General features: G+C 35.8%; 1 protein-coding gene across 1 annotated transcript; it reads left to right on the plus strand.

The window, feature by feature from the left end:
• Positions 1 to 771: 771 nt before the first annotated feature.
• On the plus strand, positions 772 to 12562 carry LOC128248761 (uncharacterized). Its single transcript, XM_052970927.1, has 3 exons — positions 772 to 2729; positions 8146 to 8294; positions 9686 to 12562. The coding sequence occupies exons 1-3, from the start codon at positions 931 to 933 to the stop codon at positions 11617 to 11619; spliced, it is 3882 nt and encodes a 1293-aa protein (XP_052826887.1). The 5' UTR covers positions 772 to 930; the 3' UTR covers positions 11620 to 12562.
• The last annotated feature ends 40 nt before the right edge of the window (positions 12563 to 12602 follow it).

Below are 12602 nucleotides of genomic sequence, written 5' to 3' on the forward strand. Positions count from 1 at the left end.
ATATATATATATATATATAATGATCTGGACATACTCAAAGTGTGATTAAAGTGTATTCACAGGGTGCACAATGATGAGCATGTTGCTTACCAACTACTTGAAAGAGATGACCACGTTATCGCTGCTGTTGCTCTTTCACTTCCTCTATATTCCAGAGCTTGCCCCCTCTGTCGTTTTCAGGATGAAGAAGGTTGTGACAAGCGTTCTGTGACAAACGTTCTTATATTTGTATATAAGAACGTGTGGTTATAAATTCTACTCTTAGTGACGTGTATTTGTTTTCCAAATTTTCAACTTCTTATTAGTTATGATATGAGAACATCCATTAGAAATTCAAACACTAGGGTCCTGGACATGTAACGGCGAGTTTTCTCCTGTTATGCTGTAACTTTATCTGAGACTTGCCTGAGAATTCAAAAGAATACAAATATCTAATATTCTAAGAGAGAGATGAAGCCACAGCATCGAAAACCAAATCACATTTAAAGTCACCATAATCATCGAATCTTTTCCACATTTAATACTTACGTCATTAGTACCATTACGAAATGTTTCAATTTCAATTTTTACCTTGCACATTTTGTTTGAAATATATAAAAATTTTCTTGCGATCATGTATAGTATGTATATTTACGAAAGTCCATTATAGTAGAATTTGATATCAAGTTTTCGTCGTTATTATACTGTCTCCTTTGTAAATTTTTTGAAACATCATCTCAATACAGTTTTCGTTTATTTTTTGCTTTTGTTTTTTATCCTTTACAGATACAACAGTTATTAAACGATTCAGTCAATGGAATATATTGTTACTGTTTCAAGAAGAAATAGTCTCAATATAGCTTGACATTAAATCAAATATTAATTTACTTCGATGTGTAAATTATTTGAAACTATAGTAGGCTACTTGAGAATTCAACATTAATATTCAACATGGTACACCACTTCCGGAATCTCTTCCAAGTTCTTTTGATTGCTTTTGCGAACGAAGTCATTAAACAGTCATATTGTTTGGTAGAAAATCTCGAATGTTATCCTTCAATTTGTGATGCTGAAAGTTTACAACGAAGATGTTCTTGTCATCAGTATTGTAATCTATATAATGAATGTTGTTCAGATGTGATCAGCGAAACTATAATTGAACATGGAACATTGTCAACAGATTATAGCTGCAGAAAAATTAACGATAATAAATCAGACAGTTATTTTTTGTTTGACCGCTGTCCAAGCGACCATTCAGTAACAGAACACGTTACTTACTGTGAAACACCAGACGAGAATGACCGATTATACAACATACCTGCTTTAGGGAAAAAAACTAAAAGACTTTACAGGAATTTGTTCTGTGCTCTGTGTAACGGAGAGGAATACATATTATGGACAGTTCACTACAAATGCAATCATCAAATGGATATTGATTTATCACTCTTCTCTCAAATGTTGAGAAATAATCATTGTAATGTATCGATTGAAGCTCCATCTAACTTTAGCGATTACCAATATCCTTGTACAGATTATGTTTCAAGCTGTCCTATAAAACTTACCAATGCAACTTTAGTGTCTTCTTGTGTGTTTGAACCAATGTCTATGGTAAAATCAAATGGAACTAATTTCAGAAACACTCACTGCGCCATCTGTAATAGTGTTGATATTAATGATACTGAATGTAACATATCTGTCTCTGGAGAAAAGTCATATGAAATAGAAATGTACACTTTCAAAGCAATATTTAATTACAATAACAACACTGTTGAAGTATTAAATGCATCTAATGAAAAAAACTATTTTAAAAAATTGCCCCCTTGTTCGCATGGATTTGTTTATGATGAACTAAAGAATGAATGCCGACAAGTTGAATTTAATTCCGTGTTAAATTGTACAACTAAAAGACTGAAGGAATCTGAATATCATTTTACTAGTGACGGGTTTCTTTATCTCAATTCTTCCCAGACGTGGCTAAACCAGTCAGAGTTCAGTCGAGATCCTCAAGGAATAAGTATCTGTGTAAATGATCATGAGACAGGATGGCAGTTTCTGGAGGTTTTTTTTATTCTTATGTATATCGGAATATTGTCCTCCGTTGTAGCAATATTCATAACTATTACAGTCTATCTCTGTATACCAGAACTCCGTACATTACCAGGTAAACTAATCATGGGATTGTTGTTCTCCATGTTTGCAACCGAATTTGTTCTTTACATCAACATTCATACTAAATTTCAATTACCATGCATTATAGTAATGCCTTTAATGCATTATTTCATACTAACATCTGTCCTCTGGATGAATGTCATATCATTTGATGCGTTCTACACATTCTCAGGAATTATAAAATTTCCAGTTGCAGAAAAACAAGGGAAGAGGTTTATCTTCTATTCTTTATATGCTTGGATAACTCCACTTGTAATTGTGATAGCAGCACTGCTATTTTATCTTAAAATTCCGCATGAAAATTATTGTTTGTATCTTAATGACGTAATTTCGGCTTTTGCAATTCCAATAACAGCAATTTTATTAATTAATACGTTGATGTTTTTCATTACCGCCATATGTCTCTATTTAGCTAGAAAAAGCACATCAAAATATCTTGGGCTACGTAAGAAAAGAGGATTTATGATTTATTTTAAACTAAGCCTTATTATGGGTATCACATGGGCTTTTTTGCCAATATTTGCCTATGCCAACATGGATGACGCAATCGTTATATGCTTCACCTTAAATACTTATGTCGGGTTAATTATTTGTATTACATTTTTATCAACGAAAGCCGTTAGACGTTATTTGAAACAAGCATGCTGCAAATGGTTTCACTAAACAAAATTATAATTATGAAATGAATTTGATTTAATCATTTCACCCCATAAAAATCACAAGTATAGTCAAGTTTTTCCTACATCTAACGTATCCGTTACTACAGGCTCAGAATACCATAAAAACCTCAAATTTCAAACGTTATAGTGTTATTATGTTATTTCTCCATTCAAAAAAATGCCCCCACCCTACGAAACAATACACTCGAACTCAAACACCGCAAACATTATTCCTTAATCAATATATAGCCGAAAAATTTACGCCGCTTTCACCCTCAAGAGTGATGCCTAACTAATAAAGTTGCATACGCAACAATCACAAGAACTGAAAACAGCATCAAAAATGAGGGTAAAGATTTAAATGGAAACACTATTAAATGGCCGCTTCATTCAATGTTTCTACTTAGTACATCAACAGAGAAGGAATATCCAAAAGTAAACTGCAGTTGCCAGCTTCAGTGAGTTATTATTTTTTAGTTGCTTGAATCATTGGATTGCGTCGCATGGGAAAGAGAAGGAAACGAGCGGCTGACCGGTCATCAACATCAAGTCTTATCACGGGTATAAAATTAACCGATAACAATGTACCTTTTGACGTACATATGTATTTACTTATATCATTTGTAAAAAAAAATACTATTTACATTCGAGACTGCGCATAAAAATCTTCGTGTAAAGATGGATTCAATCGCTGTCTTTTACAACTACACATGCGCATACATACACAGAGGTTTAGCAGAGAAGACGGATGTTTTTGAAAAATTCACAAAATCATTAACTTTAGATGCAAACAAATTCTACTGACTTCATCGTGTTCATATTGAATTAGCATTTGTCAAAATCAATTGTGGAAGACAACATCCATCCTGTGTTGCCCGTCTTCACTAACGCATTTCTGAAGACATACTTGGAAGTTGGCTTCCACTCTCTCCAGTATTGCTTTGTCGATTTGAGTTACTTCCCCACGAATAGCTTCCTTCAAACAGTCCTATGTACGGGGCTTACGCGCATACACACGTGCCTTGAGATTTCCCCACAATTCACACATGGGCAAATCAGGGTAACGAGGAGGCCAACGAATGTCAGAAAATCTGGAAATGAGACAGTCACCGAAGAGAGGGCGAAGAACGTCCATTGATGCTCTGGCTGTGTGGGCCGTCACCACATCCTGCTGAAACCTCACAGGTCGAATTGGCAAGGGTTTTCGTCGTGATTCAGACACAAAGAAGTTATCATATTGATGTAACGCTCGGAGGTCATGTAACAGCATTTCCATTATTGTCTTCTAAAAAGTAGGGACCAACGACGGCGGCTTTTCCAACAGTACGCCAAACCGTCACTTTTGGGATGTGCAGTGGTCTTTCGTGCAGTTATCTCAGATTTACAATAGCCCAATCTGTTGATTCAATATGACATTGAGATGAAAATGAGCTTAACCATTCGTTAACAAAATGAGGTTGTCATTTGCCTCAAAAATTGTTTCCATTTGATGTGCGAAGTTAAGCCGCTGTTCATAGTCTCATGATTTCAACTGTTGCCCAACGGCCAATCTATACGGGTGGAAAGGCAGGTCTTCAGGAAAAATACGCCTTATCGATCGATTACCAATGCAAAGTTCAGTGGAATGCCTCCGAGCAGAGCGATTCGGATTCCGTATCAAAGCTTGTCTAACACGTTCCACATTTTCTGAAGTCCTTACCGTGCGTGGCACCCTCACCAGTTCCTATTCATTAGTGTACCTCATGTACGAAGTGCATTCACCCAACGTAAGATTGTGTTACGGGTGGGAACAATCTGATTTCGGTGAATGCTGAAGCGACGCCGAAACCCACGCTGAAATGCTGAGACAGAGTCGTTATTCTTCTCGTCAATGCCGTTGGCAAACGCGATGCCTTATCGTCTACAGCGCCATGACTTCACCTGAAGAGAAAAAGAATGCTAAGGTACCACGGACCGAATGGTACCTGATTGACCACCTCTCCCATCCTAGAGCCGAGTAATAGCTATTTCAAAACGACCGACTCTTTGCCCACCCTGTACATAAATACATACACACACACTCACATACACATACGTACGTACATACATAAATACATACATACATGCATACATACAAACATATGGACAAGAAATACAGAAATGAAATTGATTGATAACATACATACATACATACATACATACATACATACATACATACATACTTATGATAGCTAACGAGGTTGAGGGGTGATACGAAACAAGAATTTATACAGATCCCTCACCAAGGAGCATTGGTAAAATCTATTTATCAGAAACTACACGCATTTGAAAATTGCAAGCCTTTCGACAGAATGTAATGACAGTTATTTTCATATGCAACTGGGAGTTGCCTTAAATTTTCTCTCAAAAAATCAATTGGTTTTGACTTTTCAATAAACTTAGAGATAAATAAATCTGTTTATGTAATAATATTAAAAATAAATGGGCACGCAGAACATAACTTTCATACCTAAATGTATGCCAGTGACGTATATAGATAGACGTATATGGATGGAATTTGTGCTGAGGTCTTGCGATTTGGTGGTGATTACATAATACAGCCCCTTCATGAACCAATTAGTGTAGTCTGGGGGATGGTGCAATTTGGAAGAATGCAATTATTATTCTTCTCTATAAAGGAAAAGGAGCCAGAATAATGTGTGGTAACTACAGAGGTATTGCTCTAATATCAGTTGCTGGCAAGGTTCTGACAAACATTCTTCTTACCCGCCTCAATGGGTCTCTTGCTAAATATTGCCCTATCTGAATCTCATTGTGGTTTCCGATCTGGTAGAGGGACAATGGATACTATTTTCACATCAAGACAGATGCAGGAGAAGTGTTGTTAGCAAAATATGGGTCTTGTCCAGGTTTTCATTGATTCAACCAAACCTCTGATACTTTAAATAGGGCCTTATTAGGGAAAATACTTGGCAAACTTGGATGTCCGGATCACTTAGTATCTTTAATTAAATCATTTCATGATGGGATGGAGGCTTGGGCCAATGCTGCTGGTCGCATGACGGGACCCATTGCTGTAGAGAATAGTGTCAAGATGGGTGACATCCTTGCCCCAACTCTCTTTGTTTATACTTTCCTGCTCCTTTTACTCATGCTTTGCTAAGGTTAGCTCTCTAGGAATAAATGTCAAGTATCGATCGTCTAGCCGCCTCTTTAATCTGCACCGATTCGCTGTCAATTCAGAAGTTTCCGGATTGTGACTTGTCACTCATACAATGGATGGGAGGCAAATACTTATGAATCGTATTTCTGCTTTTGGCAAGGTATTTGGACTCAGCATTAGCCTGAACAAGATTGTTGTAATGTTCCAGCCTGCACCAAAAAGTCCATATGTGGAACCAGCTAACTTGGTTTAAGGAACAATACGGAAAGTGGTAGACAAGTTTGTCTATCTGAGCAGCACACGTTGCCGTTCTTGCTCCCTCGATGATGAAATATTTTTCAGGCTGCAGACAGCAACTGATTCCTTCCGGTCTCTTCAGTCTCGTGTACCGTGCATGTGTACTAAGATCACACCTTTACTTATGTAAGACATGGACACTTTACAAACGTCATGGTAATGGTACTTGAACACTTCGATCAGAGATGTCTGAGACACATTCTGAATGTTGGCTGAACCTTAAAAACTCCAAACACATAGGACTTGACATCTTGAGTATTGAGGCGATGTTGCACAAGTACCGGTTGCGTTAGACTGGACAGCTTATTACAATGACGGATAGCAGGATCCCTAAACAGATGCTATATGGGGAACATGTTAGTGGAAAGAGACCCCAGCAGAAACCAAGGCTGCGATTCAAGGATTGTGTCAAGTCCTCATTAAAGGCCTGGGATATGCAGGAGATCAACTGAGAGAACAATGCTTGTCACCACCACAAATGGAGGAAGTAGGTCAAGTGGGGAGTCAACACCTTTGAAAGAGCGAGCATTCTCTATGAAGAATTTAATCGTGCTGCTTGAAATCGCAATAGTAGCGTAGTGCATTGGGAAAACTTGATTTGCAATGTTTGCAGTCTTGTATGCTTGTCAAGAGCAGGGTTTTAAACCACCAACGGATCTGTAAATTCAAAATATATGTTAGTATCAGAGCGCAATGGTCTTTCTCAGTGACGAGTGGACAGCCATCATCTATGTGTAGGTATATATGCATGAATATGTGAGTGAATGTATAAAGATATATGTGTGTGTGCGTGTGTTTATGTATAAATGGGCGTATATGTGTATGTATATGCGTACACACACACACACACACACACACACACACACACACACACACACACACACACATATATATATATATATATATATATATACATACCAGGGTTTTCCGAGTATCTGCCCAGGGCTGTTAAACGGAGAACTCTATTTTGCAAAACTATTTTTGGGCTTAAATAACCGCCCACCTATAATAAACGTCCATGGGCGTAAAATATGGAAGTAAAATATTTCACCTAGGAAAAACAAAGATATTCTCAAAAATCATATTTATTTTATACAGTTCCATTGAACTGCTATCGCTTCAGTTATCAGATATATAGATATAAAGAAACTGAAACAGCCTTACAACAAGTAGCATTTTAAAAAATATTCTGAAGTTAACAATTGATCTATTAGGAAATATTGAAAATTAAACTATTGAAAACGTGAATAGAAGCCTCATATGAACAAATAAGGTGCATCTGGTGCATTTACCTGAAGGCCAGACAAAACATCCTTTAAGCGTGAGTTTAAGTTGAAGCAGAGTTAGTGTTCTTGCTTGCAGTCTGTTTAGATGTTCATTTGCTCTACGTCTGTAGATAAATTCAAAAGATTTTTTTATTCCCAATAATGGAGTAAAAAATATATATCAAAACGTGTTCAACGATCATATACCATTAGTTTCTTTATTTAAAGTGGCAACAGCTTGGGTCACAAAGTTCACTATCTCTTAATAAGAAGGTTTTTGTGCAATATCCTTTATTTGTATACTACTTTTTACCATTTGAATACCAATTCTCCCATTCATCACGAAGGCCAGTAATTGATACATCTAACGGCTGCAAGTAAGATGTTGCTTTATGAGTTTGAGAATTGTATTCCTACATTTGAACACTCCTAGGAGCTTTGTTTTCTTGTGCACTAAGTATTCATCCATGAATAGCACTGACTTCTGAGCATGGAATAGTTGTGCTGTTCTTTGCCCAAACACTTTGTCAGCCCACAGCGGCATGAGTTCATATGTGATTGATCCGCTGTTGGAGACTGTTAAGTAAATATCCTTTGGGACCTTGATTTTAGGCACGTTTTTCAATCCTTCAAGGATAATCATTGTTTTCAACACCTTTCCTGCAGCATTAACACGAAACACAGGAGTAAAACGAGCTTTGGTAGCACCATTGTGGCTAGCATCTACATTTTTATTGCCAACAAAGTCTATGGTTGTTGAACTCAACATGTCAACGTATGCAGGTTTTTCATCCATATTATAGATCTGATCAGTATTCTTATCTCTGTTAATACTGGAATCCTATCTAGATAGTCACTGGCGATTTGTGCCTTTTCTCCAAGTATTTATTGTCTGCTTGAGCAAAATGTGTAATCTTTCTCACATTCAGTTTATTCTGTTTCTTGAAATTGAAAATCCATTTATCAGAACATCTAAAGCTGTTCGTTTCAATTCCAAACCTTTTTTCCAATTCAAAAGTATATTCCCGCAAACGGCGATAATTCACAATTATATTGTTTGCACGCTGGACAACAATCCACTATAAGAGTTCAATCTCTTGGTCCCTATGTGCTGATCCTCTACCTCCTCCAATTGATCTGCGCCTCCTCTTGTCTAACACATGGATTAACTCAATTCTTTTTGGGCACCATTCTCTCAATCATTTTCTATCAATACCTATCGCTTGACGCAGCAGATAAATTCTTTCACTCGTTTAATAGCACTCAATTTTTCACTAATGGTATATAATCGTTGAACACGTTTTGATATGTTTCCTCGACTACATTATTGGGAATTAAAAATCCTTTGAATTTATCTACATACGTAGAGCAAATGAACGTCTAAACAGACTGCAAACAAGAACACTAACTCTGTTGTAACTCAAATAACGGGCCATCCAAATAAACGCCCATGGGTGATCTAACTGGATGGGCGGATTTTCGGAAATCCCCGGTATATATAAACACACAATTGCATATGTATGAAATTATGGACTCTCGTCTCATAAATACGTATTTCTATTCCAGGCTTGTCATTAAAACAATATTTCAAATGCTGCAAGACTAGATTAATGTAACGGTGAGTTTTTTTGTTTTTTTTTTATGAGTTTGTATGAAACTTTACATATAAAAGTAGTATAAATATTTTGTATTCCCAACTATGAAGCAAGCAATACCCTCAAGACTATCCCATTCAGCATTATGATATTATCACTTTTCATTCCATTTCCATACTTTCGCAATACGAAATGCTTACATTTACTTCTACCTCACAAAGATTGTTTTTAAAATATGGAGACTTTGCTATTAATCCAGGAAATTTTCAAGAAATTTCACAATCAAATTGCATAAGATATATCTTTACGAACTTTCCTTAGCTTCAGTGTTGTGGTGTATTTCCTGCATTATCATATTACTTAGGTATTGTTAAACAAAATCTTAATGTATTCTTTCTTTCTTTTGACAGAGACAACAGTAGCGACGTAATTCATTCAACGGATCATCCTCATATTATTTAGTAACACTTAATTATATGTTCATATTTGCTAATAGAAATAAAGTCTGAATATACCATGCACTAAATCAAATTTTGGATGTTGCAAATGTAATGAGACATAAATACTTCTAAATTATAGCTGGCTCTATAAAATATATATTCAGCATGAGACATCATTTCTGTAATCTCCTTCACATCCTGCTGATAGCTTTTGGAAACCAAGTTATTCAGCTTTCATATTGTTCGGTGAAAAATATTGAATGTTATCCTTCGCTTTGTGATACAGAAAGTTTGCAAAGAAGATGTTCTTGTCATAAACATTGTTATCTATATAATGAATGTTGCTCAGACGTAATTAATGAAACAATAAGTGACCTTGGAACATCCTTAATGGATTATAGTTGCAGGAAAATTAGTGATAATAAAATAGAAAGTTATTTTCTATTTGATCGCTGTCCAAGTGAACATTCAGTTACAGAACACGTTACCTATTGTGAAACACCGAATGAGAATGACCAATTATACAACATACCTGCTCTGGGAAAACGAACTAAAAGACTTTACAGGAATTTGTTCTGTGCTCTGTGCAACGAAGAAGAATACATATTATGGACAGTTCACTATAAATGTAATCATCAGATGGATATAGATTTATCACACTTCCTTCACATATTGAGAAATAATCATTGTAATGTATCGATTGAAGCGCCACAGAACTTTCGCGAATATCAATATCCATGTACTGATTATATTTCAAGTTGTCCCACAAAATTTACCAATACATCTTTAGATTCTCCTTGTATGTTTGAACCAATGGCTATTGTGAGATCAAATGGGACTAGTTTTAGAAACATTCATTGCGCTATTTGTAATGGTATTGGTATTAATAATATTGAGTGCAACGTAACGATCTCTTTAAACGTGTCACATGGAAAGAAGGAGTATAGCCTAATAGCAATATTTAACTATAATCATAACACAGTTGAACTATTAAACGCAAATAATGAAAAAGTATATTTGAAAGAATTGCCGTACTGTTCACCTGGATTTCTTTACGACGAACTGAAGAATGAATGCCGACAAGTTGACTTTAGCTTCATCTTAAAGTGTACCCCCGAAAGATTAGACGATTCTGAGTATTCTTTCACTCTTGATGGATATATCTATCTGAATTCTTCAAGAACGCTGCTAAACCAGTCAGAATTCATTCGAGATCCCCAAGGCATAAGTATTTGTGCAGATATTTATAACATAGACGCGCCTATGGATCTTAAAATATACCTTCTATTTTCGGGAATATTGTCCTCCAGTGTAGCTCTAATCATCACTGTTACGGTCTATTTCTCTATACCGAAACTCCGTACATTACCAGGTAAACTAACTATTGGACTTTTATCTTCAATGTTTGTAACACAGGTTGTTTATTTCATCGAAATTGTTATGCAACGCCGATTGGTGTGCAACGTATTCGACATATTCTTTCATTATTTCATGTTAGCGACTGCTTTTTGGATGAATGTTATATCATTTGACGCTTCATACAAATTTTCAGGAATTATAAAGTTTCCAATTGCAGAAAAACAAGGGAAGAGATTTATCTTGTACTCCTTATATGCTTGGATGTCTCCACTTATATTTGTGATTGCAACATTGATATATTTGCAGATTATTTCTCCTAAAGATCCGGACGAATATTTTTGTTGGTATGATAGGAATGGACTTCTAACGTGGTTTGTTGGAGTTCCGCTGATAACAATTTTATCTATGAATATGTTGATTTTCAGCGTCACAGTCGTAGGTCTCTGTTTAGCTAGGAAAAACTCATCAAATCATCTTGGGGTACGTAAGGATGTAGGAATTATGATTTATTTTAAATTAAGCCTTATAATGGGTTTAACATGGTATTTTATGCCTTTATTTGCCTTCGCCGAAATCTACGACGTTTACGATGTTAGCATAATTGTAAATGCTTTTATCGGTTTAATAATTAGTATTACACTCCTGTCAACGAAAGTCGTAAGACGCCATTTCAAACAATCATGCTCCAAATGTTGGTACAAAATGCATTGCTAATCATGAAATCATTTAATTTCATCGTATTACACTATACAAGTAATCAAAAAGATATAGTTAGGTGTTTAACTAAATCCTATAAGACACGAATTATCACACACTAGGTATAACTATAAACTCTTCAACTCTAATCACATTAATGTATGTTATTTCTCTCTAAAATATTGCTTCCCGAATTAAAAAATATAGTCCAAAACAAATTCCTGGAGGCGTCATTCATTATTCAATTTGTAACTGAAAAGATTTCACCCAATCTGTCCCACCGCCCATTGGATTGCTGCTTGTCCAATGAAGTAATATATCGATGATCGTAAGAATTCAAAACGACGTCAAGAATGAGTATACCAAAAATGAGAATATGATGCTAAATGTGAACGCTATCAAACTGTCGCTTCCATCAATGTTTTCACTCGTTAGATCAAGTCAAAGGGAAAATCCAAAATACATACAAATCAAAAGTAGTCATTGAGAAATCATAATTGGTCGTGTCAATTATTCAGATACTTCCTCCCCAGAAGGGAAAGAAAGTAGCAGCTGACCGACTCCCTGCAGCATGTTCTATCACGAAACAAATATTAACCGATAATTCTCATCGGTTGATTTCACAATTTACCTAAGGTCCTACGTGTTATCGTTTGAAAAATAGCCGATATATACGTCTCAGCATTTAGGAATATCCATGTAAAGTTGGATTGAAACATTGACTGTTTCTCATATATACGATATAGCAAGAGCTACCTTTCGCTTGTTAGTTTGTGGCACCTTCCTTTCCAGTATGTGGCACTGAGGAGGACATAACAACTCTGAAATGTATGATTCCATCAGCCTGGGTAGGTGAATCTTCGAACTTAATTGGTGCTTTTGCACCTATAGATGTATATAGTGAGAGACTTTCTTCATGACAAAATACCATGAACGGATTACAAGTTCGAATATATATATACACACACACACACATATATATATATATATATATATATATA

The sequence above is a fragment of the Octopus bimaculoides genome, chromosome 9 (genome assembly GCF_001194135.2).
Source record: "Octopus bimaculoides isolate UCB-OBI-ISO-001 chromosome 9, ASM119413v2, whole genome shotgun sequence".
NCBI classification, from domain to species: Eukaryota; Metazoa; Mollusca; class Cephalopoda; order Octopoda; family Octopodidae; genus Octopus; species Octopus bimaculoides.

Bases quoted from the DNA above. Each gene is read 5' to 3' on its own strand.
- LOC128248761 (XM_052970927.1), top strand. From the start codon at position 931: ATGGTACACCACTTCCGGAATCTCTTCCAAGTTCTTTTGATTGCTTTT. The intron at 2,730-8,145 runs GTTAATTATTTG...CAATCCTTCAAG, and splicing joins ACCTTAAATACTTATGTCGG to GATAATCATTGTTTTCAACA. The intron at 8,295-9,685 runs GTTTTTCATCCA...TCTAAATTATAG, and splicing joins CAACATGTCAACGTATGCAG to CTGGCTCTATAAAATATATA.